Raw genomic sequence first — 25,788 nt, 5'->3', positions numbered from 1 at the left:
AGAAACTGAAATCTTACTGTTCTAGGCAAAATAGTGCCATAGGTGGAATAAAACAGTGGCTTCTACCTATACTAAATTTAGTACCCATGTTGATTCTATCCCAAATATAAATTTCGTCAGAATTTTCTCCCTTCCTTTCTTTTGTCTGCTGTTAGTTCAGACCCACTCTGAGAGCACCCAAAGTAGCCCTCTTTCCCCTCCTGACAGGGTTTTCATTTTTCAGGGTCTGGCTGAAAACTACTTTCTTTAACCAACCAGTTAGTAGTAGTAATTCCTTCTTCTGAGTTCTTGTGGCATCATTGCTTTTCACATCAGTATTGCCTGTGTTTCAGTCTGCCTTTTATGAGTAACTTACAAGTATATGTCTTCCTATCTGTATCGCAGACCTTTTAGGGACAGAGACTTGGTGTTCCATTTCCCTGCAGCTACTCTTTTGGAGATGGGCTTCCCAGCGAGCAGGTTGGACATACTTGTCTTGAGGAAGACACTTTGAGAGGAATGTTTCCAGATAAATGTTAAGTTGAACCAAAATGGCAGTTTCCTAAGTTTCACCCTACATTTCTGATACCCACAGAATTTGGTCTGCCCATAAGAAATCATTCACTTTGCCCTTTTACTCCACATGCAGGTGTCAGGATGTATGTATCTCCTCTGTACACCTGACTTGTGCCATTTAAGTTATTTTAAAATGACTTCCCCATAAAGATGCTTGATGTTTTCCTGCATGTAACTGTTTCTTAGAAAGATAATTATATAAATACCATATTCATGAGTGCTTTTTAGTTAATACATACTTAAGCAATTCTTAAAATTCTATACTATAGCCTAACAATTAAATGACCACTTGAAAAGCCTGACTGATTAATCTGCAGTATTTTTTTTTCAACATTATTTTTTTAAATTTTAAAATTTGGGGTATTTTTGTTTTTGCAGAGCACACAGCATTGGTTTATTAAAATAGTTTTTCTCTGCATTATACTTTGTTATTTTCTTATTACACTTTATGTACAGTTAGACCTCTGAACAGTGTAGGGGTGTGCATAGTTGAAAATCTGTGTGTAAACTTTTGACTCCCCAGAAACTTTACCAATAGCCTACTGTTGACCTGGAAGCCTTACCAATGTTATTTCGTATGTTATGTGTATTATATACTGTGTTTCAATAAAGTAAGCTAGAGAAAAAGGAAGTTATTTTCCCAAAATGTTGTGACTCTTCAAAAATTTTTCTAATATATTTATTGAATAAAATTTGCTTGTAAGTCTTGTAAGTGGACCTACACAGTTTCAACCTGTATTGCTCCAGGGTCACTGTATAGTAGAACAACTAGTACATTAGCATAAATCTAGTCAGCAGCATTAACTTTTACTAGGAGTACATGTATTCTTCATCACTATGCAATTGCAGTTTTCAAAACTGGCTTCACTGCAGAATGTCCTTCAGACTACTAGAGTAGTATTTAGTCTTGGTAGGGGCTTTAAGAAGTTGTTGAGTTCACCCTCCCACCCATGCAGATGTTACTCCGACAGCCATCCTGTATCTATTTGTGTACTTCAAATGATGGGAAGGTCACTACTTCATAAGGCAGCCCACTTCATTTTCATGCAGCCATGTATTTTTGGAAATGTGTTCTTGTTTACAAAATACGGCTTGGTTTCTCTATTTTTTACCCTTTGATTCTAGTCCACTCTTGGGATCCAATCAAAATAAAACAAATCTACCTTTTGCATAATAGCCCTGCAGATATTTGAAGTTAGCTGTTGGGTTTTTCTCTAAGTCGTCTTTTGTAGGCTAACCATTAGTTTTAGTAATTAATATAAAAAATTAGCTTTAATTTTTTCTGGGATTAATTACCTTTTTTTTAAAGTATTATACTATTTAGTTAAATTTTGGGATAGTACTTTATCTTACCTAATCAGCAAATAATTATAATAATGTAATTTTAACATTTATATTTGTATGTGTACTGGAATTTGATATTTGAAATGTATAAAATATTTAATGTTTAATTTCACTTCTAGATGAATTGTAGGTATTTTTGAAATACAGTACTGGTGTGAACAGCATTTTGGTACTGCGTGAAGTAAATGGGAAAACATTAGTATTGTAATTTTGCCTCAGTGGTACAGTTACCACCTTGGCAGTGAGCTTTGTTGAATATGAAAAGTGGCTTCAAGTTATATTAGAGATAGAAGGAAACTTAGAGTTCCTTGAGGAAAGATAGGAGTAAGTAAGCAAGAGACCCTCTTAAGGAGGTACAGTTGGCACAGCTATTTCTAGCACCTGTTCCATGATGTGTGGACCATTTTAGACTTTGGGAATACAGTCATGTACAAGATAGACAAAAGTCCTTGCTCTTCTGTAGCTTCCGTTCTAGTTGGTGAAAGAATATTTTTAGATCACTGTAGTGCTGTTAGAAGTAAAAAAGAATGACATCAGGAGAACTGGGGGATGGGGGTGCATTTCGGGTGATGAAGATATCAGAATGGGGGGGCATAGACTTTCATCAAACTTTGTATGCCTGCAGCAGATGTTGAGAATTGCAATATGAATGTCGTTTATTCATGTGAAACTTGTAGCAACAGGAAAATTGAGAACTACTAATTTAGCAGATGAGGAAACTGAGGTACAAGTTTAAAATTGATAAAATTTAATAACTCATTCACTAATGAGTTTGTATAACTCATTGTATAATGAGTTTGTATAACTCATTAGTGAATGAGCTAGGACTAGAGTCGTAGTCCTAGTTTTCCTAGTTCCCATTCCCATTCATTCATACTTTTCTGTATTTTTTTTTTCAAATGAATGTTTTCAGCCCTCAGTCTCCTTGCCAAAAGTGTATTTCGTTGACGCATTGGTAGGTTGAAGGAAAGAGTTGAAGGAGTTGCTTTCAGGTGGGTGAGAGAAGCCCCTCAGAAGCCTGCACAACTTCTCTTAGAGTAGTTGGAATTGAGTGGTTCAGAGACCTTATAAATGAGAATTCTGGCAGCAAGATAATTTGCTTCCTGTAAACTATATGCTTTTATAAGTTGAACATTGTGCTGGATTGAGCAGAAATTTTTCCCCTCTAAGCGTAAGAATTTTATTTTAATACATCTGTAGGTTTCACTAAATGAGGAACATTCAAGTTGGCAACCTGGGTTGATAAAGACATTAGGAGCTTGGTGGATGGAATAGTGGATTAATGGAATCAGTTCCGAACCCTACAGTGAGTTGAACAGCCAAATTGATGGTGTTTGTTAGGTGGTACCCGATGTGTCTACCTGATGACACATCCCATGAGGAATACACCCTCTATACGTCAGTCAGTGGCCCAGGCTCATGGTTTTATTTGTGGTGCAGTTTAGGGTGAGTGGATTAAGGCCCTGCCAGCTTCCCTCAGCCCATCACAATGTAGAACAGGGGTTGGCCAGATAGTAAATAGTTTAGGCTCTGGGGCCATATGGTCTCTTGTAATTACAGATCTACCTTTAGCACAGAAGTAGCCATAGACAGTATGCAGATGTATGAGTTGTCTGTGTTCCAGTCAAACTTTATTTGCAAATACAGGTAGCAAGCCAGATTTGGCCCAAGAGCCCTGGTTTGCCAACCCTGCTTTATTGTGAGGTAAGGTCTATGGGGCATTATTTTTGCTCCTCCTTCTACCTTTCTTTTTAGACTTCTGGGTGTTTTGAAATTAAAGTGAGATGAATGTGGCCATTCCAGTAGTCTACAGTTTGACCTTGACATACCAAAGGCAAAACAATTTTTTTATTTTTATTTTCCTGTTACATTCTTGTTAGGTAGCCTTTCCCCTTTTTGAGACAGATGTAAGAAGAAAATGTTTTTACTTTATGAGCTCTTACTTCAGAAGAGGGTAATGAGTTTTATACTGTAAACACTTCAGTTGGAACTTAAAAAGATATTGAGATATATTCCTTTTTAATCAGGCAAAACTGGAATTAAAATTTATTTGGGTAGCTAATCAGAAAACTAATCAATCAAAGGTTTTTTTCTTTTTTTCTTTTTTTTTCAGTGCAGGTAACAAAGCTGAGACCCCGCTCTTTATTTGGATAGACTGTTCCTTTACCTTATCATAAGTTAATTGATGTAATGCCAGGTCAAGAAACAGCATTTTCAGTGAAATGAAATACTGTGCTGCTGTTAATAATGAGTCCTCTGCAGATGTATGGTGATGTCTTTGTGAACCATAATGAAATGTGAGAAGAATGTAGTCTTCATATGATTAGAACTGTCTAGGAATGTGTTTGATACAATCGTAAGGGTAAATTGCCTTAGACTTTTTACCTAGTGTTAATGGGAAGAGATTTTGACCTCAATTTTTATTGTCTTCAGGAAATTTCTGTTTTAAGATGGTTAAATATATAAACAATGATTCAGTAGGAATTTTTAAAATCCCTAATGGACTTCAATATGAAAAGAAAGTAAAGAATGTTTTTTTCTAAGCCTTAAGCCAATACTTAGCACATTTCATACCATTTTAGCAGCACTTGTTAGAAAGAACATTTTAAAAATATAGTGGATTTTGTTTGGTTGCCAGAATGCACACTTAAACTTGTTCTGCAGTTTTCTCTTCGTTTGATCCCCAAATGAACCTCTGGAAGGTAGCCTTTTCTTAAGTCTCCTCCTGCACTTTAAAATCTCCCTGCTTGCACCTCTTCACGTAGGTCTTTGAGGAGACGTGCACCTTGTCTTTGCCAAGGTGCGCCTCTGGCTTGCTCCCCAAGGGTTTCCACAGCTTTCCTTATCCTTGCAGCAGGCATTTCCACTTACTAGCTGCCCTGTCAGCATCTCTCTAGAGATCAGTCCCAAATCTGTAAACCTTCTTGGCTTTGTGTGTGTGTGAGTGTGTGTGTGTGTGTGTGTGTGTGAGAGAAGATAAAATACTAACAATAAGACACTAGACCATGGAGTAGTTATCCAGTAAATCATAGCTGTCATTGTTGTTATTTTAGAAACCCTACATTTTATCCTCTTGCATGGTCCACTCCTTTTTGACTACCAAATTGCCCATGTGTTTTCTCCTAAAACACGTTGCTCAAGTTTCTTGTCCCTGGAGCCCTGGCGTTTTCTCCTCCTCACCATTGTTCTCACACCTCTACCATGGGAACCTTGGCAGCCTGCTTTCTGGCCCCATCTTGCTAAATGCCTGTGTAGCTACCACACTGCAGCTTTTTCTTGATCTCTGTCCTCTACCCCGTTGTCATTCTGGACGAGCAGTCTCCCGATTTTCCTTGTCCTGTTTGACGATACATTTTCTATTTGCTTCTCTGACTTTGAGTCGTCTTGTTAGCCCCTAAATGTTTGTGCTCTGCAAGGTTCCACTGGTGATCTCCTTTCCTCTCCCCCTCCACCCTTTCTAATGATCTCACCTCCTTCTCGGGCTTCAGAGAGCCATCTGTGCAGGTGACTGTGAAATGTGTATTTCTCATCCACCTGCTTTGAGCTTAAGATTTACATCTGGAGAGGTCAACCTAGGGGAGCCATGGCATCTGAGATTCAGTGTGTCCTAAATCAGATTCATCTTTTACTGTCCTCACCAGCTTCTCCAGCTCTCCTTTTAGCTGTAATGACAGTTCCACTCTCCCAGGCACCAGATTGTGGTGCTCTTCTTTGCCACATCTTGCCTTCGTTCTCCACATTGTATTCGTTGCAGTTTTCAGGCTTATCCTTATAAAGTATCTTTTCTTCCAAAAATTCCTTGTGTATACATATGCATAGAAAGATATCTGGAAAGAAATTCACCAGAAAGTTTAATTCACCATCCAGTCTATCTCTCGGTGATGGGATTCTATATTGTTCAAGCTTTTTTTTTTTTTTTTTTTTTTTAATAACTGGCCTAAATTACTCACAGAACCCCATCACTGGGGCTCAGTTGCTGGTTCATTCATTCTTTGTACCTCTGGTCATCATTTTCCAGGCGCCTTTCAGGGAAAGTTTTTTCCTTAGTGAAACCCTTCTCCCAGCTGAATGTTTCTTCCTTCCGTGAACCCTCTGGTCTCCATGCTATTTCGTGTGTTCTGCCCTCTGCTCTCCATACATGTGTATTTCGTGATCTGTCCTTTATTAGATTGTAAGCTCCATGAGGGCAGAGATTGGGTCTTAATCATCCTTTCCCCCTTTTGGTTACAATCTCCCAATTTTTCTTTGGGAGACAACACCGTTTCCCCTGGCTACAGTTTTGGTGGGATGGGCAGTTCAAGTGTCCTGCCAACAAGATGCTCTTCTCCTGGAATTTGAATTTTGAGTCATGGGATACAAGGACTGACAGTGATTGGCACTGATTCAGCCTGGCCGAGGTGCTCTGAAGAAGCCACTCATTAGTTCCTGCCTCCCAGATCCCTGGAGCTGCCCTGGTCCCTGAACTCTCCGAAGCCTGGTTCTTCAGATATTCCTTCGTATCTGTGAGCTATCTCATATCCTTACAATAAATTCTCTCTGTTTTATTTTAAATTAACTAAAACCAGCTTCTGTTGCTTTTACCCAACGATCCCTACCAGTAGAGCTGTTATGATTGGAACTGAGCAGACTTAATTATTCTAGCTCTTATATTAATTGTGATTTTTTTTTCTTTTCTTTAAAAACACAAACAAAAACAGCCAGAGACTGCGGCTGCTTTGAAACGTACGATAGAGGCCCTGATGGACAGAGGAGCAATAGTGAGGGACTTGGAAAACCTGGGTGAAAAAGCGCTTCCTTATAGGATGTCTGCCCACAATCAGCAGCACAACAGAGGCGGGTAAGTTTCTTCCTGAAGTGCTTGGAAAACGTTTTCGATAGGCTCGGTAAAGAGTACTGTTCAGTTACTATTAGAAGTTCTCAAAATTTCACATTCAGACCCCCATTGCGCCTGGGTGTCCTTTGTGCACACACTCTGGCAGTGTTGTGTTGCAGATGGGATGCGATATGCTGGCCCTTCATGGAGCATGATCTGAGTTCAAAACTAGGCCCTCCTAGGAGCAGAGGGCTTACCAAGTCTCGCTTGTGGAACCTTTTCCTGTTAACCTTAGCACTGTTTTCCCTGACATTTATTTAACTTTTGCCTTTAAACTACTTTAGTGAGCAGTGCTGTCCACATACGTAAGTGTATCTGTTTTAAACATACGGGTTGCAGATGACAGAATGTGCTGCTTTTGACTAACGTATGTAACCCAAGGCTAATCCACAAGAGAAAAATGGTTATACCTACTCCAGGTGTTCACAGTTTGGAATTTTGTCTCCTGCTGTGTACAGCAGCTTCCTGAAATATATGTCACAGATTTGATTCTGTAGTGATAACTATCTTTATAGAAGTTCTTTGAGAACAATTTGTAGAATAGATTTGAATCTTCTCATGTTGTAGGATTTCCTAGGAGTGGGTGTTAGAGAAGATGGGAATCAGGTTTTAGTGCAATGGGAAAAGTCCAAGAGTAGAAGAGTCAGCTCCCTCTGGCGCTCAGCAACTCTGTGGCCTTGAGGAGGTCACCTAGTTTCTCTGTTTCCGGCTTCTTTGGGCACAGAACTGAGGTAATGGGTCTCCCATATGCATTGCCACAAGGACCCACCAGACAGTCTCTGCAGATGTGCTCTGCGGCAAGAATGCTGCTTTTAGTCACGTGAATCTAGCTGTCTTGTGCAGATATAGTACGTGTGATAGGGCCTGAATGGAGTCGCGTCTCACGTGGAGGCTTTCTTACTGCATTTAAACCTTCTGCCGTGCTGCAGATTTCCTCTTTTGATTGCTTCACCTTGTTTTGTGCTAGTGTTCAGCTTCTTGAGAACACCTCTGAAGAGAATGCCTGAGGCGTTGCTAGGCAACAGGAAATGCACAGTGGCTAGGCTTCTTCCACAATCATAACAACAATGAGGGATGGAGAGCATGTGTGTCTGTCTGTCTGTTTCTTTTAAACGTAATCACAAATGGGTGTGGTTTTAACAGCACAGTTATGGATCTTTTTGCCTTTTTTGTTTAAAGAGGAGCATATAAAATCTGTCCACAGTTGTTGGATGGAAGGCAGTGAATGGAGAGAGAAGTCAGTTTCTTCACTCAGTGTGGTACTTCCAGGGGTTTCTGCCCTTTTTTCAAGTAGAGGATTTGACTTCGTTGAGAGCTGGCATGACTAGCGTCCCAGGATCTCCACTAACACGTAGTCTGGGTAATGCTGACGTCACTTGTCTGAGGACCAGGCTCAGGAACCGCTGTGTTCACTCAGTTCATTTTCAGACCTCTGTGTGCAATGGTGGGGGTTGGGGGTGGGTAGCCGTTTCTCTTTATGGGTGAAATAAATTCAGGTCCTGGAAGAGCCCACTGGGACCAAGCCAGAACTGCTGAGAACACTAGCCCTACTTCTGGGTTCCCCCCCGCAAAGGTGCATGTGCCTCGCTGAGGAATACGTTGCAGTCGCTTAGTTCATTGACATTTAAAGATTTTATTTCCGGTTATTTTACTTTCAGACTCCTCAGCAAAGGAGAAGCAGTGTTCTGTATTACATATGTGTATTATATATAGACACAGAAAGGTGGTGCCCAGCTGCAGTGGGGGAGGTTCATGCTAGAAGCCTATTTTCTGGGATAAATCAGTGTCTGGTATTTATTTGTTTAAGGTAATGTTTTTTAAAGTGTGGTCTCTGAAACACTAATTTTATAGAGATGCTCCATCAAAAAGAGAAGTAGGGTGTGTGTGATCAATTAGATGTGGGAAGCCTTACATGATCTAATTCCTTCTAGAGATTCATAGTGCATGTTGGCACATAAATGATGAGGAGCCCTTCAGTAAGATCCGTTTATTTATTCACTGTATTTGATTATGCTACCTTTTGTTTCTATAATACTCATGAATATTCTCCACAGTGACTTTTGGGAAATGAGGATATGAGAGGCAAGTGTAGTTTGGAGTCACCTGGATAAAGATTTGGAATTGGGTGGTATGTTTACATGTCTGCAGTGTGGAGCTTAAGGTTAGTCTGATATTCTCTTGGCTTCAGACAGTGACCCCATAATCACTAGCCATGTCAGTACCAGGCATTTTGTTCATTTGGCAAATCCTTTATGTGCATTAATCCACAGCCACAGAAAGTGTTAGAAACGTGTAGTAAGTGGATTATGTACTGGGAGGCTCGCTTTTCTGAAGTGGTTGAGAAAGAAACAGTGGTCTTACTGGTTACATGTTTAGCATTAGAAGTTTTGACTCTTTTTGAACAGCCCTGGAGGCCATGACATGTATCTGAAATTACGGCAAGACTCTGATTTGAATCCTGACAGTGGTGTGTGAGAGCCAGCTTTTGGCTGGCTAATGGAGTGAGCCTAGATGTTTCTGAGAATCCACATTCTATCATGGTACAGTTGGTATCATGTGTTTGTTGCTTTTACGTTTTGTGGGGAGAAATGGTATGTCCTAGTGGTGTCCACAGGTCTCAGGTGGATTCTCACAGTTGTCGTGGTTCCTGGTCTCAGGGAGTTTTCAGTCTCATCAGAGAGTTGACTGCATAATGCTAACCTAGGCACCAGCTGATGGAGTGTGTGTGAAAGTGCCCAGCACAGCAGGGAGTAAAGCTAGGACTGGGGCTGGCAGGTAGGCACCTCTGTTCCAATGACTTCACTGTATATTGGGCAATTGCCTCTACTGTTCTCCCATGTCCAGTCCCCGCTCCCCCCACAAATCAACCCCCTTATCACATACATGCCCTGTAGGCTGGAAGACAAGAGTAGGTAAGGGAGAACCTGTGGCTTTAGGGTTATCTGGGAAATCTGGCCAGAGGAGGAGGGTATACTTTAGAAATGGTACCTGATGTTTATTATTATATTAAGACTATTTCCAGTTTATGCCGAAAATAAAAATATAGTCATTATATTTCAAATATTAATTTGGTCAGACTCCACTTTAGAAACAGGTTATGTTCCAGAAATTTGTAAGTCTGTTGTTTATAACTGAGAACTTATTTTCCCAGTGGAACAACTTGATGGTTAAGTTCCCAGACTAGTCCACAGAAATTGTCTTAATTCATAATCTCTGAAGGTCAGTAGAACAGGAGGAGTCGTTTGTGTTCAGCTGAGGACCATTTTAAACTTGTTTTTGAAAATGCAATTCAAGGTTCCCCCCGGCAGCAGAATGGGGCCTGGTTTGGATCACCCTTATCAGGGATTGGGACAATATCTCAGGCCTCTAACTTATTAACACTAAATAAACCATCGGCGCACGACCTGGAACTGGGCGGCTCAGAGGCCTGGGAGTCACTCCCGGCTCTGGATTTGCTGGGGTCTCTTTCGGGCCTCCGAGACTACCTCCCCTTTGTGTCTGCACATGCTCACCCTGACACCCTCATCTGCTCTGCGGGACAGACAGGGTGTTGGTGTGGAAAATTCTTACTGTATTCCTGGGTGTCTGAAAGGCAAAGATGTCCTTTATGCTAGAAGGGAGCAGTGGCAGGAGAGGCTCATTTAGACCCATGCTAAAAAGGGGCAGGTATCTTACTGAATCATAGTAACAGTCACCCTTTGCCAGAACCACGTCACTCACTCCAGGGCTGCACGGAGCTTGCGGTTCTCTTTCCACTAGATGGGGCTGAGCTGAGACTGCGAGGAAACTAGACAAGAAAGTGCGGTCCGTATTTCAGCGTTGGGCTTGTGTGCCTTGTAAAAGGATGCCTCTGCTCTGTTTCTGCCGGGTCTGATTTTACGGCAGTGAGATTGGGCCGGCTTCCAAATGCCTGTGTATGAGAACTCTTAAGTAGAAGGTGTTTTTCTTGCCTGTTTTGCCCCTTTTTTGCCTGTTTTGCCCCTTCTTTGCCTGTTCTCATCTGCATTAACATTTGGATAGGTGCTTATAGCAGGGATTTGCTGGCCTACATATAAGATGCCCTTCTATTTACGAGTAAGCAGAATGATAAAAATAACCAGCTCCATGGTGAATCAGTGGAATTTTACTGACTTGCTTCCCAAATGTGTCTGCAGCTTACTCGAAGAGCGCTGGCACCCTCTCTAGAGGAGATTGATTCTCCTCTATAGCTTTCCCGTTAGCTAACATTTCCATGTTCTCGTGCCTTCCTGCCAGCATTCTGACCCCGTTCTCGTGTGTAGGTACTCCACACCAGGTTTTCAGACAGGGCTGCTGTGGCCTTGGAGGTTTCTTTTTAGTGGCAGTGCCCCAAGATTTGTAAGGATTCTGCAGCAGGTTTAGTGTTAGTGGTTTTGAAAACATATGAGACCCAACAGATATAAAAAGAAATGGGGCTTTTCCATGCAGAGGGTACCTCAGCTTGAAGGTGAATAATTCACGGCCTCGGTGAAGCCTGAATCCAACAAGGTTTAACTGAGATGGTCTAGGAACTGGCATTTAGACAGATCTGTTTCCTATCTTCAAAAAGGCTCAAGGATGCTTCAGGGCTGCAAAGCCCTCCCCTCCCCCTCCCCCGTCCCCGCACCCACTGTGAGCCACTGAGTGCTTCGGTGGAAATTTCCACTTGTCTGCTAGGGAGAAGGGGAGGGTGAGAGAGACAAAGAATGTAACTCAAATTCGAGCAAGCTCTTTTTATGGAAAACTTGTAAATACAGGGTTAAGACGAAAGTGAATAAAGAAAATACAACCTTTACATTTAAGGGCACTATAAGAAAACACATTTTCTCCCCCTGAACAACTAGGGGAGTAGGGGAAGGGCTGGCAGCTCCAGGCAGTCTGCATGGGTGACTGAATGGTGGAGGGGCTAGTCCTCTCCAGGGGAGGGGCAGAAGGGACATGAGAGCTGCTGACTTACAGCCATGCTGCTGTGAATGGAGTGTTTTTGATGGCATTGTTTTCCAGTATTGGGCGCAGTCTGTCTTGGGGAAGCCATTTCCTCTAGTGTTTGCAGATCTCTAGAGGGTTTGGGCCATGTAGTACAGAGTTTTGGAGCATGTGAGTGTCTTAAGAAATACAAAGGAGGGCACATTATCACCTTGAAGATCATGTGGGAAGTTCTACATAGGAAGAAGTTCACTGTTGCTCCAGCTTCCGAACCTCTGGTGTCTGCAGTGAGAAATGCATCAGTGTACTGAACCTTTCTTGGTTCCTTCTTGCCTGGCATCAGTCATCTCCTCACTTCCACTTCTGCAGAGTTAGTGTCCATTAAAGTTACATGCTTTTCTATAGAAAAGAGAGATGCTTTTGTGAAGCTGGTAGCAACTTTATAGAAGTGATTCTATAATTAGCACCACACATGGGAAAACAAACCTTTAAAATGTAAACACTGCTTGGCTTTGTGTTCAAGGTGATGCTGGTGCTTGCATGGATCCTGGCTACCTGGTATGTGGAACAGTGTCACTTGTGCCATGTAGCACATGGTCGAAGGTGCTGGGAATGTGTAACGTAATTCGATTTTAGACTATTTTCCCAAAATGATCTGTCTGTTTATTGATTCAGTCACCAAAAGTAGAAGTGGAAAATGGAAAACTAGCTATTTGAAGAGCTTTTGTTCAGTAAGAATGTCAGTTTTGGGGCATGTCTAGGCAGTTGCAATGCAGTCAAATCCAAACGTTTGTACCTTGAGTGAGGAGTTGATCGTGAGTCCACGTGCGTTAGGACTTCTGGTCTTGTGTTTTGATTCTGCCTAGTTTGGCTGGGGAAGAAGCAGACGCTGATAGTTCATTGTGGCTGCAGAGTCCTCTTGATTCTCTCTTTTCCCAGGGTCAGGAGGAAGTTGGGACAGAGGGCTCTAACTCCCCTGGAGACACTGAGCCCCTTTTCTGGTCACCTTCCCTTGAACAGCAGCTCCTCTGGTTGTTAGAATGGTTTCTCCATGGCAACCTTCATGAGGATGTAGGGAGCAGGTATCAAGGGAGTTCCAAGGCCATTTTTTCAGCCTAACTTGCATTTTTGTAGGTCTCTTGTGGACTTGTGCTGTCATGAGAAAGGGATCCTCGCAGGCATCAAAAGCCGCCCAGCCCCACTACTACACACAGGTTGTTTCTAGGCCTTACTTTCTTCATGTGTAAAAATAGAAATGCGAGACTGTACTTAGTGTTGTCATAGCTGTAAAAAATCTCATTCTCAGTCCTTAGGTCATCTGTAGTCAGCAAAGCCCAGCAGTGAGTCGGGTCCGTAACCGCCATGTCATTGCCACAGTCTCCCACAGGACTGCAGTGGAAGCCGCTCTTAACGGGCTCTCTGCCCAGCTGGGCTGCATATTCCAGGAGGATGAGACCATGTGTGCCTCATCCCTTTAGCCTCCTGAGGTTTGCTATAGTAGATGCTCATTAACAAGTTAAGTTTGCCCAGATAAATAGGTAAGAAGAAAAGGATATATACCGGAAACAACCAGGAATTGGTCAAGGTCGTTCCTGTATGAGAAAGCCATAATGGACCATTTGTCTGTGTACTTGGGTCAGTGAAGCAGGCAGAGATTGTCTTTGTCATGGACTTCTGGTCAGTTGTCTCGTGGCCTGGGAGGGACAGCTTGGTTCCCTGGGAGAAGAGGTCAGGAGGGGGTTGGTAAGAGGTTCAACTTTGGAGAGTGGCGAATACAGTAAGGTCTGCCTGTCTCGGAGTCACTTCTCACCTTCGCTATTTCGGTGGCATTTTTCTTTCTGTGGAAACTTCCACGGTGTAATAGGGAGCCGTGGGAGTGGAAGCAGTCTTTGCCCACATCAGCCCCGGGTGCGGATCAGCAGGACGACACGCATGAGACGCCGGTCACCAGCTGTGCATACCGGCTTGTGCTCATTTGGTTGGTTGCTGAAGGAGCGTTGTCATGCCTGGTGGCAGGAAGTCAGAACAGTTAAGAGGGTGAAGGCAAGAGGGGTTTTGGTAGCAAGAGGGAGCCTCCCGAAGCTAGGAAAGCCCAGTGTTAGGACTTCCAGGTCTTTATCTAGGATTTCTCTTTATCCTTGAGAATCCTCTATCATGTGGGTACTAGGTAGCAGGAGATATAGTATACAGAGTGGGGAGCTGTGGGGTCTGGACTCTCACTTTGTGACCTGGGGCCTATCACTTCCCCTCTGGGCTTCAGTTTGCTCATGTGAAAGGTTTGGACTGCGTTGTCTTTATGGTCCTTTCCAGCACTTCCATTCTGTGATTCTGTAACCCATTTGGTCCCAAAGCTATCTGTGGTTTCTTGTGTCTTGGAGTCAAAAGACCTGCTCTGTTTGAATTCTGGCAGTGACCACTTCATAACTGAGTGACCTTGGGCTAATTACTTAACCTTTTTGAGTCTCTCTTCTTAACTACATTAAATCGTAAGACTCAAAGGAGGCAACGTGTAGGAAACCACTTTGAAGACTCCTAGAGGAGTATTGTTGCTGGGGAGAGGACTGTTGGACCCCAACCAACACTCGGCACCACTTTCTCTTCTTCCCTTTCCTCAATTGCCACATGGAGTGGAGCTGCCACTTCTCTTTCATGCTCTTCCTCAAAAGCTGTCTGAAAGCTGTGAAAGCACTTTGAAAATTAGAGAGTCTTATGAAAGACACTTCTTTGTTAAGTTCGGAAATATGAAGTTTCTGATATATCTGGCTTCCAGTTTCCATCCTTGGGTATTCGTTTTACCCTTATCACAAAATAGAATCCAAAAGCTTTGGGTGTATTTCTTAGGATTTTTGAGTGAGTGCTGAGTATACAGAGAACACTTCCAGAGGGCTGGATGAGAACTGATTAGTGGACAGTTGAGTTGGTTGTTGGCATCTGTAAACATACTTTCTCTTAGAACACGTTGAGACTCCTAGGCTAGCTCACAAGCCTCTAACCCTGTGAAGCAGTTGAATGGAAAATGGAGGAAAGCAGTGCTTGCTATGAACAATATCATAAGTAAGACCAAGACAGCCCCAGAGGTGCTATTTGAATAAGTTGAATACTTGACTTTAAGGAAGGGCAGGCTTAACCTGTGAACTCTCTGGAGGGAGGGACATGGAGCACTCGGCAGTGGTGGTGTCTGGGTTACTTGATGGCCAGAGCATGTCAGGCTCTTGCTTCCCTCCTGATGCATGGCATTTCAGCAGCACATTACTCTAAGCACAGGGCTTCAAGTGGAATGAAGCAAGAGAGGACACCTTCTAGGGAAACTGGACAAGGCCGAGGAAGAGGAGGGAGCTCAGAGAAAAACTACTTGTTATAGACTTCAGTGTGGTGGGAATGTTGGCAGACAGGGTGAGGTTATAACTTGTCTGTGGTAGATTGGAGGACATTTTGATGAATACTGAGTGAAAGAGCAAATGGATAAATGGGAAGGAAAAAAGTGTTGGGGTGAGAGTTCCCTATACTGCCCACCAGGTGGCCAAATGGAATTTTTGCAGGGCAGGGGGAGTGACTGGCTAAAAGGCTGAGGGTTGCAAGGAGGAGGTGATTTGAGGTTGATCACACTATTTTAAGCTCTGTTCCAGAGCCTAACTCAAAGTAAGTAATCAATAATTAAATCTTGAATAAACAAGTAATTCATAAGTTGGGTCATTGCAACCCTATTACCTGCTTATATATGGAGTAGAAATAAGCAGGTGGAATTAAACCTTGGAAAATGTGGCCAGGATTATGTGTAGTTTTCAGAGTGAGCCCAAGTGGCAGTCTTGTCTGAGCAAATGGGCAAGTCACTGCTTCAAGAAGTTTGTGGGAGCCAATTTCTACGCGCACCGGAAGACGGAGGTCCTCTTTCCTTGCCTAACGCAGCCATGGCTCATGGTCCCAAGAGGCATCTGAAGCGGGTAGCAGCTCCAAAGCATTGGATGCTGGATAAATTGACCGGTGTGTTTGCTCCTTATCCATCCACCGGTCCCCACAAGTGGAGAGAGTGTCTCCCCCTCATCATCTTCCTAAGGAACAGACTTAAGTATGCCCTGACAGGAGATGAAGTAAAGAAGATTTGCATGCAGCGGTTCATTAAGATCGATGGCAAGGTCTGAACTGATATAACCTACCCTGCTGGATTCATGGATGTCATGAGCATTGACAAGACGGGAGAGAATTTCCGTCTGATCTATGACACCAAGGGTCGCTTTGCTGTACATTGTATTACACCTGAGGAGGCCAAGTACAAGTTATGCAAAGTGAGAAAGATCTTTGTGAGCACAAAAGGAATCCCTCATCTGGTGACTCATGATGCCCGCACCATCCGCTACCCCGATCCCCTCATCAAGGTGAATGATACCATTCAGATTGATTTGGAGACTGGCAAGATTACTGATTTCATCAAGTTCGACACTGGTAACCTGTGTATGGTGACTGGAGGTGCTAACCTGGGAAGAATTGGTGTGATCACCAACAGAGAGAGGCACCCTGGATCTTTTGACGTGGTTCACGTGAAAGATGCCAATGGCAACAGCTTTGCCACTCGACTTTCCAACATTTTTGTTATTGGCAAGGGCAACAAACCATGGATTTCTCTTCCCTGAGGAAAGGGTATCCGCCTCACCATTGCTGAAGAGAGAGACAGAAGACTGGCGGCCAAACAGAGCAGTGGGAGAAATGGTCCCTGGGTGCCATGTCAGACCTTTGTACGTAATTAAAAATATTGTGGCAGGATTTAAAAAAAAAAAAAGTTTGTGGGATAGTGGATTCATTTGTACCATTTTTATTTCATCGCTTAAGGAACTCTGGGAGTCTTCATCAGCTGTAATTGCTCCCTGTTGCCCCCATCCCACATCAGCTTATTCACCAAGTACTGCCCATTCAGCTTCTTAACTGCCATTTTTAAATCAACAGCTTTATAGAGATAATTAGCATATAATAAACTGCATATATTTAAAGTGTATATTTAATAAAGTTTCACATATGTATACATCCACAAGTCACCACAGTCAAGATAATAAACCTATTTGCCAACCCTAAAATTTCCTCCTCCCCCTTTGATTCCTCCCTCTACTTGTCCTTCATCCCAAGCAGCCACTGATCTGCTTTCTTTCACTGTAGATGTTTTTCAACTTTATGATGGTGCGGAAGTGATGGCAGATACAGTAGCAGCCATACTGGAGTACTCAAACAACCATTCTGTTTTTCAGTCTTAGTAAATATTCCATAAAATTACATAAGCTATTCAACACTTAATGTAAAATACGGTTTGTGTTAGATGATTTTACACAACTGTAGGCTAATGTAAGTGTTCTGGGCATTTGGCTAAGTGATGTTAGGTTAGGTGTATTAAATGCGTTTTCAACATAAAATATTTTCAACTTATGATGGGTTTATCGAGATGCATGTATTTTAAGTTGAGGAACATCTTTTTTTTTTAGACTTACATAGATAGAATTGGATGGTATGGTCCCCTTTTACTCTAGTTTCTTTCCCTCATCGTAATTGTTTTGAGATCAGTAGTGTGTATCAAGTTTACTCCTCTTCATTGCTGAGTAGTATGGCATTGTGTGTGGTGAATTTTTTTTTTTTTTTTCCAGTTTGGGGTTGTTATAGGTACAGCTGCTGTGAACATTTGTGTACAAGTTGTTGTGTGGACACATGCTTTAATTTCTTTGGGGTAAATACCTAGGAGTGGAATGGCTAGATCATAATGGTAGGTGTATGTTTAGAAAAATGCCAAACTGTTTTTTCAAAATCATTGTCATTTGCATTCCCACCAGCCATGTATATGAGAGCCGGTTTTTATTTTCTTTTCTCTTTTTTTTTTTTTTTTTTTTTTTTTGTGGTGGGGTAGGGCTACCCTAAAGGACAGACTGGTTTATTGGGCAGCAGCCAGGAAAATCAGCAGTTGGACTTGGCCACATGCTCCAGCTCATCCTTCTTCTTGATGGCATAGGAGTTGGAGGAGCCCTTGGTGGCATTGATGAGTTCATCTGCCAGGCACTCAGCAATGGTCTTGATCTTCTGGAAGGCAGCCTCATGAGTGCCTGTGCACAGTAACCAGGTGGCCTGATTCACATGGTGCAGTGGGGACACGTCCACAGCCTGTCATCTCACAGTGCCTGCTCACCCGATGCATGTGGAGTCCTCCTGGGGCCCACCATTGATGATGGTGTTCACCAGGGCCTGCAGAGGGTTCTCGCCTGTGAGCAGGTGGATGAAATTGAAGGCACGCTTGATGATGTGCACAGTCATGAGCTTCTTGCTCTTGTGGCCGTGCATCATCATGGAGTTAGTGAGGAGCTCCACAGTGGGGCACTGAGCTTTGCAGAAGCATGTGGCAGCATAAGGCCCTGCACTGTGAGGCAGGTACTTGGTATACTTCTCCTTCACTGCAATGTAATCCTGCAGGGAAATGTCACTGATCTGCACATCATCATTTGTGCTGCATCGTTGATCTGCACATCATCCACTTCCCAGAGAGCTTGGTGTCAGGGGTCTCTGCCACCACTGGTGCTGCTGTCTCCCACTCGGTCGTCCTGAGGGCACAGCCCGCGTGTCTCTGTTGCTCAGTATGGACCTTGTGCCACCCTGGAGTGCCAGTTTTTTTTTTTTTTTTTTTTTTTTTTTTGAGACGGAATCTTGCTCTGCTGCCCAGGCTGGAGTGCAGTGGTGTGATCTCTACTTACTGCAACCTCTGCCTCCCAGGTTCAAGCAATTCCCCTGCTTCAGCCTCCCGAGTAGCTGGAATTACAGGTGCCCGCCACCATGCCTAGCTAATTTTTGTATTTTTAGTAGACATGGGGTTTCACCATGTTGGCCAGGCTGGTCTCGAACTCCTGACCTCAGGTGATCCACCCACCTCGGCCTCCCAAAGTGCTGGGATTATACAGGCATGAGCCACCGCGCCCATGGAGTGCCAGTTTTTTCACATCCCTGTCTACACTTGGTGTGGTCAGCCTTTTTAATTTTACAGCACTTTAGTAGGTATCTCTTTGTGGTTTTAATTTGCATTTCTCTCACGACTAATGGTTTTAGGCATCTTTTCATGTGCTGCTTTGCCATCATACGTCTTCTGTGAAATGTCTGTTCAAATCTTATGACCATTGTTCAAAATTTTTTTTTAATTAAGTTTTGAGTTATTTGTATTCTAGATACAAGTCCTTTATCAGACTTGTAATTCACAGATCTTAGTGGTTTATCTTTTTATTCAAACAGCCAGTTTTTAATTTTGGTGAAGTCTAATTTATCAATTTTTTTCTATTATAGATTTTGGTTTTGGTGTTGTGTCTAAGGAAACTTTGCTTAATCCAAATTTACAAAAGCTTCTAATTTTGTAGCTTTATATTTTACATTTAAATCTGTGTTCCATTTTGAGTTAATTTTTTAAATGGTACAAGTAGGGAATAAAGTTCCCTTTTTTTGCTTATGGATACTGGATTATTTTAGCACCATTTGTTGTAAATCTCTATGTCTGTACTCTCTGTTCTAGTCGTTTGATCTCTCTGTGTATTCATACATGAATATCATACTGTCTTGATGGCCATAGCTTTATAATAAGTCTTGAAATCAGGTAGTGTTAGTCCTTCAACTTACATTCTCTGTCCGAGTTGTTTTGACTGTTTTAGGTCCATTATGAACTTTCTAATCAATTTTCTAGGGTTTTGATTGAGGTTCTACTGAATCTCAATAGATTTTATTTGAATAAAATAAATAATAGATCTCAATTTTTGTTTAACTTGGAGAGGGTTGACATCTAAATTTTGAATCTTCGTACCCATGAACAAGATACACCTAATAGGTTTTGTTTCTTTCAGCAACATTTTGTAGTTTTGTATACCTTTTGTCTGATTTCTCTGTAAGTATTGAACATTTAATTCAAGGTCTGATTATTTGTTGCTAGCATATAGAAATAACATTGATTTTTGTATCTTGCAATCCTGCTAAACTCATTAGTTTTAATTTTTTTAATAGATTTTTTAATACTTTCTTGAAACACAGTCATGTCATATGCAAATAAGACAGTCTCACTCTTTCCTTATAAGTCTGGGTACCTATTCTTTTTCTTGCCTTATTGCACTGGCTAGAACCTCCAGTTCAGTGTTGAATAGAAGTGACAGTGGGCTTTCTGGTTTGTTCCCAGTCTTACGGGAAGAGCATTTAGATGTTCACCAGTTGGTGAAATATCAGCTGTAGATTTTTCAAAGATGCTCTTTATAAGTTTGAGGGAGGTCACTTCTATCCCTAGTTTGCTGATTTTTTTTTTTTTTTTTTTTTTTTAAATCAGGAATGGCTATGGATTTTGTTAAATGCTTTCATTTGTGTTTGTTGAAATGATCATATGATGTTTTCTTTTTTAGTTTGTTAATATGTTTTAGTTTGAATTACATTTTTTTTTTCAGTCTTGTTAAGCCAGTTAACAAGATGTTAAGCCAATCTTGCATTCTTGGGATAAAGCTTGCTTGGTCATGGTATGTTGTATTTTTTAATATATGATAGTAGTCAGTTTGCTAAAATTTTGTTTTGAATTTTAAAATGTGTATTCTTGAGGGACATTCGTCTGATTTCTTGTAATGTCTTTGGTTTGGGTATAGGGTAATGCTGGCTTCATAGAACAAATTGAGATGTGTCTTCCTTTTTTCTCGATGAATTTGTATCAGAATTGGTATTTTTGCCTTAAATGTTTGGTGTGGTTCACCAGTGAAGTCGTTTGGGGCCTGTAGTATTCTTTGTGGGAAGCTGCTAAACTTCATGTATTTCTTTAATAAGCTATAGGGCTTAAGGGTTTAAACTACACATATTTCTTTAATAACATATAGGGCCATTCAGCTTATCTGTATCTTCTTGAGTGAGGTTTGGTAGTCTGTGTTTTTCAAGGAATTTGATCATTTCATCTTGAGTTGTTAAATTTAATGCTTTTTTTTGAGACAGGGTCTCGCTATGTCACCCAGGCTGGAATGCAGTGATACAATCACGGCTCACTGCAGCCTGGACCTCCGGGGTTCAAGTCATCCTCCCACTTCAGCCTCCCCAGTACCTGGGACTACAGGCACACACCACCATGCCTAGCTAATTTTTGTAGTTTTCGTGGAGATGAGGTTTCACCATGTTGCTCAGGCTTTTCTCAGACTCCTGGTGTCAACTGATCTGCCTGTCTAGGCCTCCCAAAATGCTGGGATTACAGGTGTGAGCCCCGGCACCCGACCTTGCAAAAACTTTTAATAATATTTCCTATTATTTTAATATTTATGAAATCCGTAGTCGTTTCACCTTTCTCATTCCCAGTGCTGATAATTTACCTTACCTCTTTTTACTCACCAGTCTGGCTATAGAGGCATGTCAGTTTCACTCATCTTCTCCATGAACTAGTGTTTGGTTTCATTGATGTTCTCTGGTTTTCTTTTTTCTGCGTTAGGGATTTCTCCTCTCTCCCTCTCTTCTGTCATCTTACTGATTTAATTTGCTCTTTTCCCAGTTTCTTAAAGTAGAAGCTGAGACTATTGATTTGAGGCCTTTTTTCTTTTCTTACCTAGGCATTTAGTATATATGAATTTCCTGACAAGTATTGCTTTCATGGCATCCCCCCAATTTTGATTTGTGGCATTTTTTTCATTCAATTCAAAGTACTTTGTAATTTCCCTTTTGATTTCTCTTCTACCTGTTTGTCCAGCTTATTTAGATATCTGTTTAGTTTCCAAGTATTTAGGCATTTTTCCAAGATTTTTGTGTATAACTTGAATCCCTTTATGTTATATGGCCCAGAGTATAGTTGACTTTGATAAATGTTCTGTGTACACTTAGGAGGAATGTCTATCCTGCGATTGTTGGGTAAAGGGTTCTATAAATGTCAGTTAATTCCAGTCGGTTAATGTTGGTGTTCACTTTTTCTGTATCCTTGGTGATTTTCTGTATAAGTAGTTCTGTTGATTACTGAAAGGGGAATGTTAAAAGGCTTCAGCTGTGATTCTGGACGTGTCCATTTCTCTGTTCAGTTCTGCTGTTCTTATATGTTGAAGCTCTGTTATCTGGTGCATGTATATTTAAGATTATTATATCTTCTTGGTGAACTCGTCATTATGTATTGTCTCTTTTTATCCCTGGTAATCTTCTTTGCTCTGAAGTCTGCTTTGTCTGATGTTAGTATAGCCATTTGAGCTTTCTTTTGATTAGTGTTTTTGGTTGATATATATTTTTCTCTCCTTTTATTTAATTATATGTTTACTTGAATAATTATTCCACTAAGCTTGACTTAAGAGTCACTTGGTAAATTTTCTTACAAGTTTTGAACCTCTTTGCCTTTGTCTGGAATTGCACAAGGTGCCATCCCTTTTCTCATAAATTCCTTCCTTGCTGAATTTGTTCCTTTTCAACTTGATCTTTCCAGCTTCCTGTGAGAGTTCCACATTTCATGCTAACACCACCATGGTCAAAGATTTACTCTGGACCTGCTCCGTGTTCATTCGGGGTGCTAGGGATAACACCAGAGCCTTTCTTCCTATGGCAATTGTGCTTTAGTGGACTGAGGCAGACAGTAAGCAAATGCACACTGTGCCAGTGGTGAGAACGTGCTCTGTGGAACAAAACAAAGCCTTGAGTGAGGGCAGTGGAGAGTGATGGGCCTTGGTGGAGCTAGGAGGGTGCTGCTTTAGGAGAGTGGGCACACAGAGCGCCTCTCTGAGAGAGTGACATTTGGACAGAGACATGCTTAGAAGCAAGGGATGAGCTACATGGAAGTTGGACAGGGAACATTTCCAACAGAAGGACCAGTGAGTGCAAAGGCCTGGGAGGGGAATGTGCCTGGGAGTCCTGAGAACCACATGTATGGCTAGACAAGGCAAATGATGCCAAAAAGATCATAGTTTTAACCAGCTAGAACATTGCAGGATTGTGAAATACTGCGCTGAAAACTTATCTTTAGTCACATAATGGTCCAAACCAAATAGTACAAGGGAGGTTTAACCTTTTAGGTCTGCGAGGAGCAGGGAGTGGGTAGGGATGGGCTCTTTCCTTGCACTGTCATCCAGCAGGCTGCTGAGGACCTTGTCAATCTTTGAAGACCAGTGAGCCGTGCAGGATGCCCATCGACATTAGTCTGGTTTGAGTGATGAGTGGTAAATTCTTTTTCTTACTTCCAGTAATTTTCTTTTTGTTCCTTGTCCATGTTGAACATAGTTATAGACCAGTCCCATGCCTTTCTTAATCTTTTCCCATATTTGTGGGCTCATGGTTCTCTTAGGTGTGTTAGTTCACAGGGAAAATCCTTTAAAAAGTTAGAAGAATAGCTAATAGATGTTTTCACACACACACAACATTCATTAATAGTTTGGAAAATTCAGTCTCGTCCATGGATTATAAGTTTCCCCCATACTTTCTAGTACTTCACACCATTTGTAGTGTCACAGTGTATTTTTGCTGCCATAAAGCTGGTTTGGATTCATATTTTCACAAGAGTGTAAATGGGAAAGACCATAGAAAAAGGGAGATTGGGCGTAACACTGCAATTCTGTTTAGCTGGTCAGCTGGTAGTTTCTATTGTGACAAAGGTATGTGTTTGTGTGTAGTTGATGTCTGTAGTGAAGAGTACAGTGGAAACATTGACCAAAATAGTAGAATTGTTACGATTCAAATGCAGACACTCACAAGTTTTTATTTTATTGCAGGTATTTCTTGGTGGATTTTTATGCACCCACCACAACTGTTGAAAGCGTGGTGGAGCACTTGTCTCGAGACATAGATGTGATTAGAGGGAATATCGTCAAACACCCTCTGACCCAGGAACTAAAAGAATGTGAAGGGATTGTCCCAGTCCCACCTGAAGAAAAATTATATTCCACAAAGAAGAGGAGGAAGTGAAAAGATTTGCCAGATTTTAGCCGTATCCCTTCACATTTGAGCAGCATGGATGAGAAGGAAGAGTTTGCAAGTTTGGCCTTTATATAAACATGTGTTGCAGGTGCTGTTTGATTTTTCTAAGGTATTTTTAGCCCTTGATCCCCTTTGCTTGTGAGAGGTGGGGAACTGCTTATTGACAGCTTCTCTGTAACCTGCAGTACCAGTGGATCATTCTTGATTTTGTTTTCATTAGTGTCATTTCTTTGTCAGTGAGGACTTTTCCCCTTACAACAGTAACACCATTTTTTGAAGAGCAAAACTTACAATACCTCCTGGGATCATGAGCTAGTCATTCAGCCTGTATAACCATGTGGAAATAAAAATTGATGACCAGTGTATTATATGGACAACTTTTGCTTTGAGTAATAAACTTGATTGTAGGAATACAGGAGGTGTTTTGTCCCTTTACTTACCACAGCGCGGTGCACTTCCAGGGCTCTGCAGCTCTGGTCTAGCTGGCAGTGTCGGGGAGGCATTACCCAGTACCCACTGGGGTCCAGAGCCTGGGTGGGGCAGGGGAGGAGGGGTGTGTCTCTCTGTTCCTTACTGGGTTCACTACACAATCGGTGACTTTTCCCCGCACACCTCACTCGTCGTCGTGGTGGGTGCTGCTCTTTGTGGTGGGATGTGTGTTCTGGCGCAGTTCAGCCTTCATGCTGCTCCCTGTCATTCCTTTGCCACTAGCACCTGCCTCCTCCACTGTCCCTCAGCCCAGGGCAGGCCTCTTGTAGGAAGTAGTCTCCTGGCAGTGGCATGGCTTCCAGGATGGGTGAGGATGAGGCTGTTTCCCAAAACAGTCACCTGCATCTCATCCTCAGTCTCCTAGGGGCTGATTGGAAAGACTTGACCAGCCCTTCCTCCTTCACAGGGGTGCCCTGCACAAGGTGTCTGGCACCATCACAGATGATGGAACTTCTGTGCATAAAATGCTGGGGGAAGTGCCAGTTCTAGGAATCTCTGAAAAGCACGAAGGAGCTGAGAGTTCTGGCCTCTGCCTCATTTTTAACCATGGCAAGACCGGACGATGGAGAGATGTGCAAGAGATGCCCAAAGCGCCAGAAGGGCCTGGTCTCCCAGCTCTGGCCCAGCGCCTCCTCCCTCTATAGCAGCTGCCTGTGTCTGCACTGGGTCACCAGTGTTGTCACCTTGCTTATTAAGAACTCAGGTGGTATCCAGCTTAACTTCCTCCAGAGGCAAAAAGTTATAAAAAGTCTCTTGGAAGAGCAATAATTCAGTGAAGAGGCTCATTAAGAACTGTAGACTGGAAATAAAAGGGGTAAAGGATTATCTGGGAAAATAGGCTACTTCCTGTTTTATTCAGAATTTCCTGAAAGCGCAGGCCCTCGGCCAGGGCTCACGAGAGCACCAACTCTCTAGCAGACACTTTGCGTCCCGATGTGCTTTGACCCGGTGCGATCCGAGGTCCATTTTGCTTGGAGTTTATTAAATGCACGCCGCGTGCCGTGCTGCACACTTTTGTCTGTTCCCTCAGTTACTCCTTTCAGCAGCCCCAGGAAGGCAGCATTGCTATACCTGTTGTTTGGACCAGGAAACCCCCACTCAGATTTGCCCTTGACCCCACCAGTGCCAGTGATAGGTGGAATCTGGAACTGGGGATCCTGATGCCGTCTGTTTTTTTCCTTCCTGTAACAGTAAGGTTGTCTTTGCCCTCTCAGGTTCAACAAGGCACTTGGGTGTCTGGGGTGAATTGTCACCACTCAGTGGCGTTTGACCTCGTGGCCCGAGTGTAGCAATGGCACTTTCTTTTCCTGCACTTGCCAGTGCCTGACAAGATGATTGACGCCATTGGGTATTCCAGGCCATGCAAGTGTTCAGAACCCTGTGGCACAGTTTAGAGAGCCTTAGGAAGGAGGCTGGCAAAGTAGGGCAGCCGAGCAGCAACCAGTTCCCCTCCTTGGAAGCTCCAAAACAAAGCCACCGCCTTTCCCCTGGGAGCGGTTGGTGCATAGCTGGATCCTCAGCAGCTGAGGGGCCCTCACCCTCTGGCAGCCGCTGGCCTGTCGGGATGCCTAGTGTTGGAGCAGCGTGCGCGGGTGGGTGGTTTCCAGGCCACTTATTTGTCAAGAGTAGAGCATCCGGTCTCCCTGCCCAGGCTGGTGGTGGTCTGAGGCTCTGTGGTCCTTCAGGGGACGATGATGGGCAAAGTGCTGGCG

At 42.6% G+C, this 25,788-nt stretch overlaps 1 protein-coding gene and 2 pseudogenes across 1 annotated transcript in view; 2 read left to right on the top strand and 1 right to left on the bottom strand.

Moving 5' to 3' along the window:
• Positions 1 to 23,998, top strand: part of MRPS6 (mitochondrial ribosomal protein S6) — a 67,479-nt gene extending 43,481 nt beyond the window's left edge. The window contains exons 2-3 of the mRNA XM_028845342.2: positions 6,597 to 6,736; positions 23,383 to 23,998. Of these exons, the coding sequence (XP_028701175.1) occupies positions 6,597 to 6,736; positions 23,383 to 23,575 (333 nt within the window). The 3' untranslated portion in view covers positions 23,576 to 23,998. The remainder of the gene's footprint in view (positions 1 to 6,596; positions 6,737 to 23,382) is intronic.
• On the top strand, positions 15,499 to 16,460 carry LOC698099 (small ribosomal subunit protein eS4, X isoform-like; annotated as a pseudogene).
• Positions 17,500 to 22,883, bottom strand: LOC703616 (small ribosomal subunit protein uS7 pseudogene; annotated as a pseudogene).
• Positions 23,999 to 25,788: the final 1,790 nt, after the last annotated feature.

This window comes from Macaca mulatta, chromosome 3 (genome assembly GCF_049350105.2).
Source record: "Macaca mulatta isolate MMU2019108-1 chromosome 3, T2T-MMU8v2.0, whole genome shotgun sequence".
NCBI classification, from domain to species: Eukaryota; Metazoa; Chordata; class Mammalia; order Primates; family Cercopithecidae; genus Macaca; species Macaca mulatta.
This window is presented reverse-complemented; position numbering and strand designations above follow the sequence as displayed.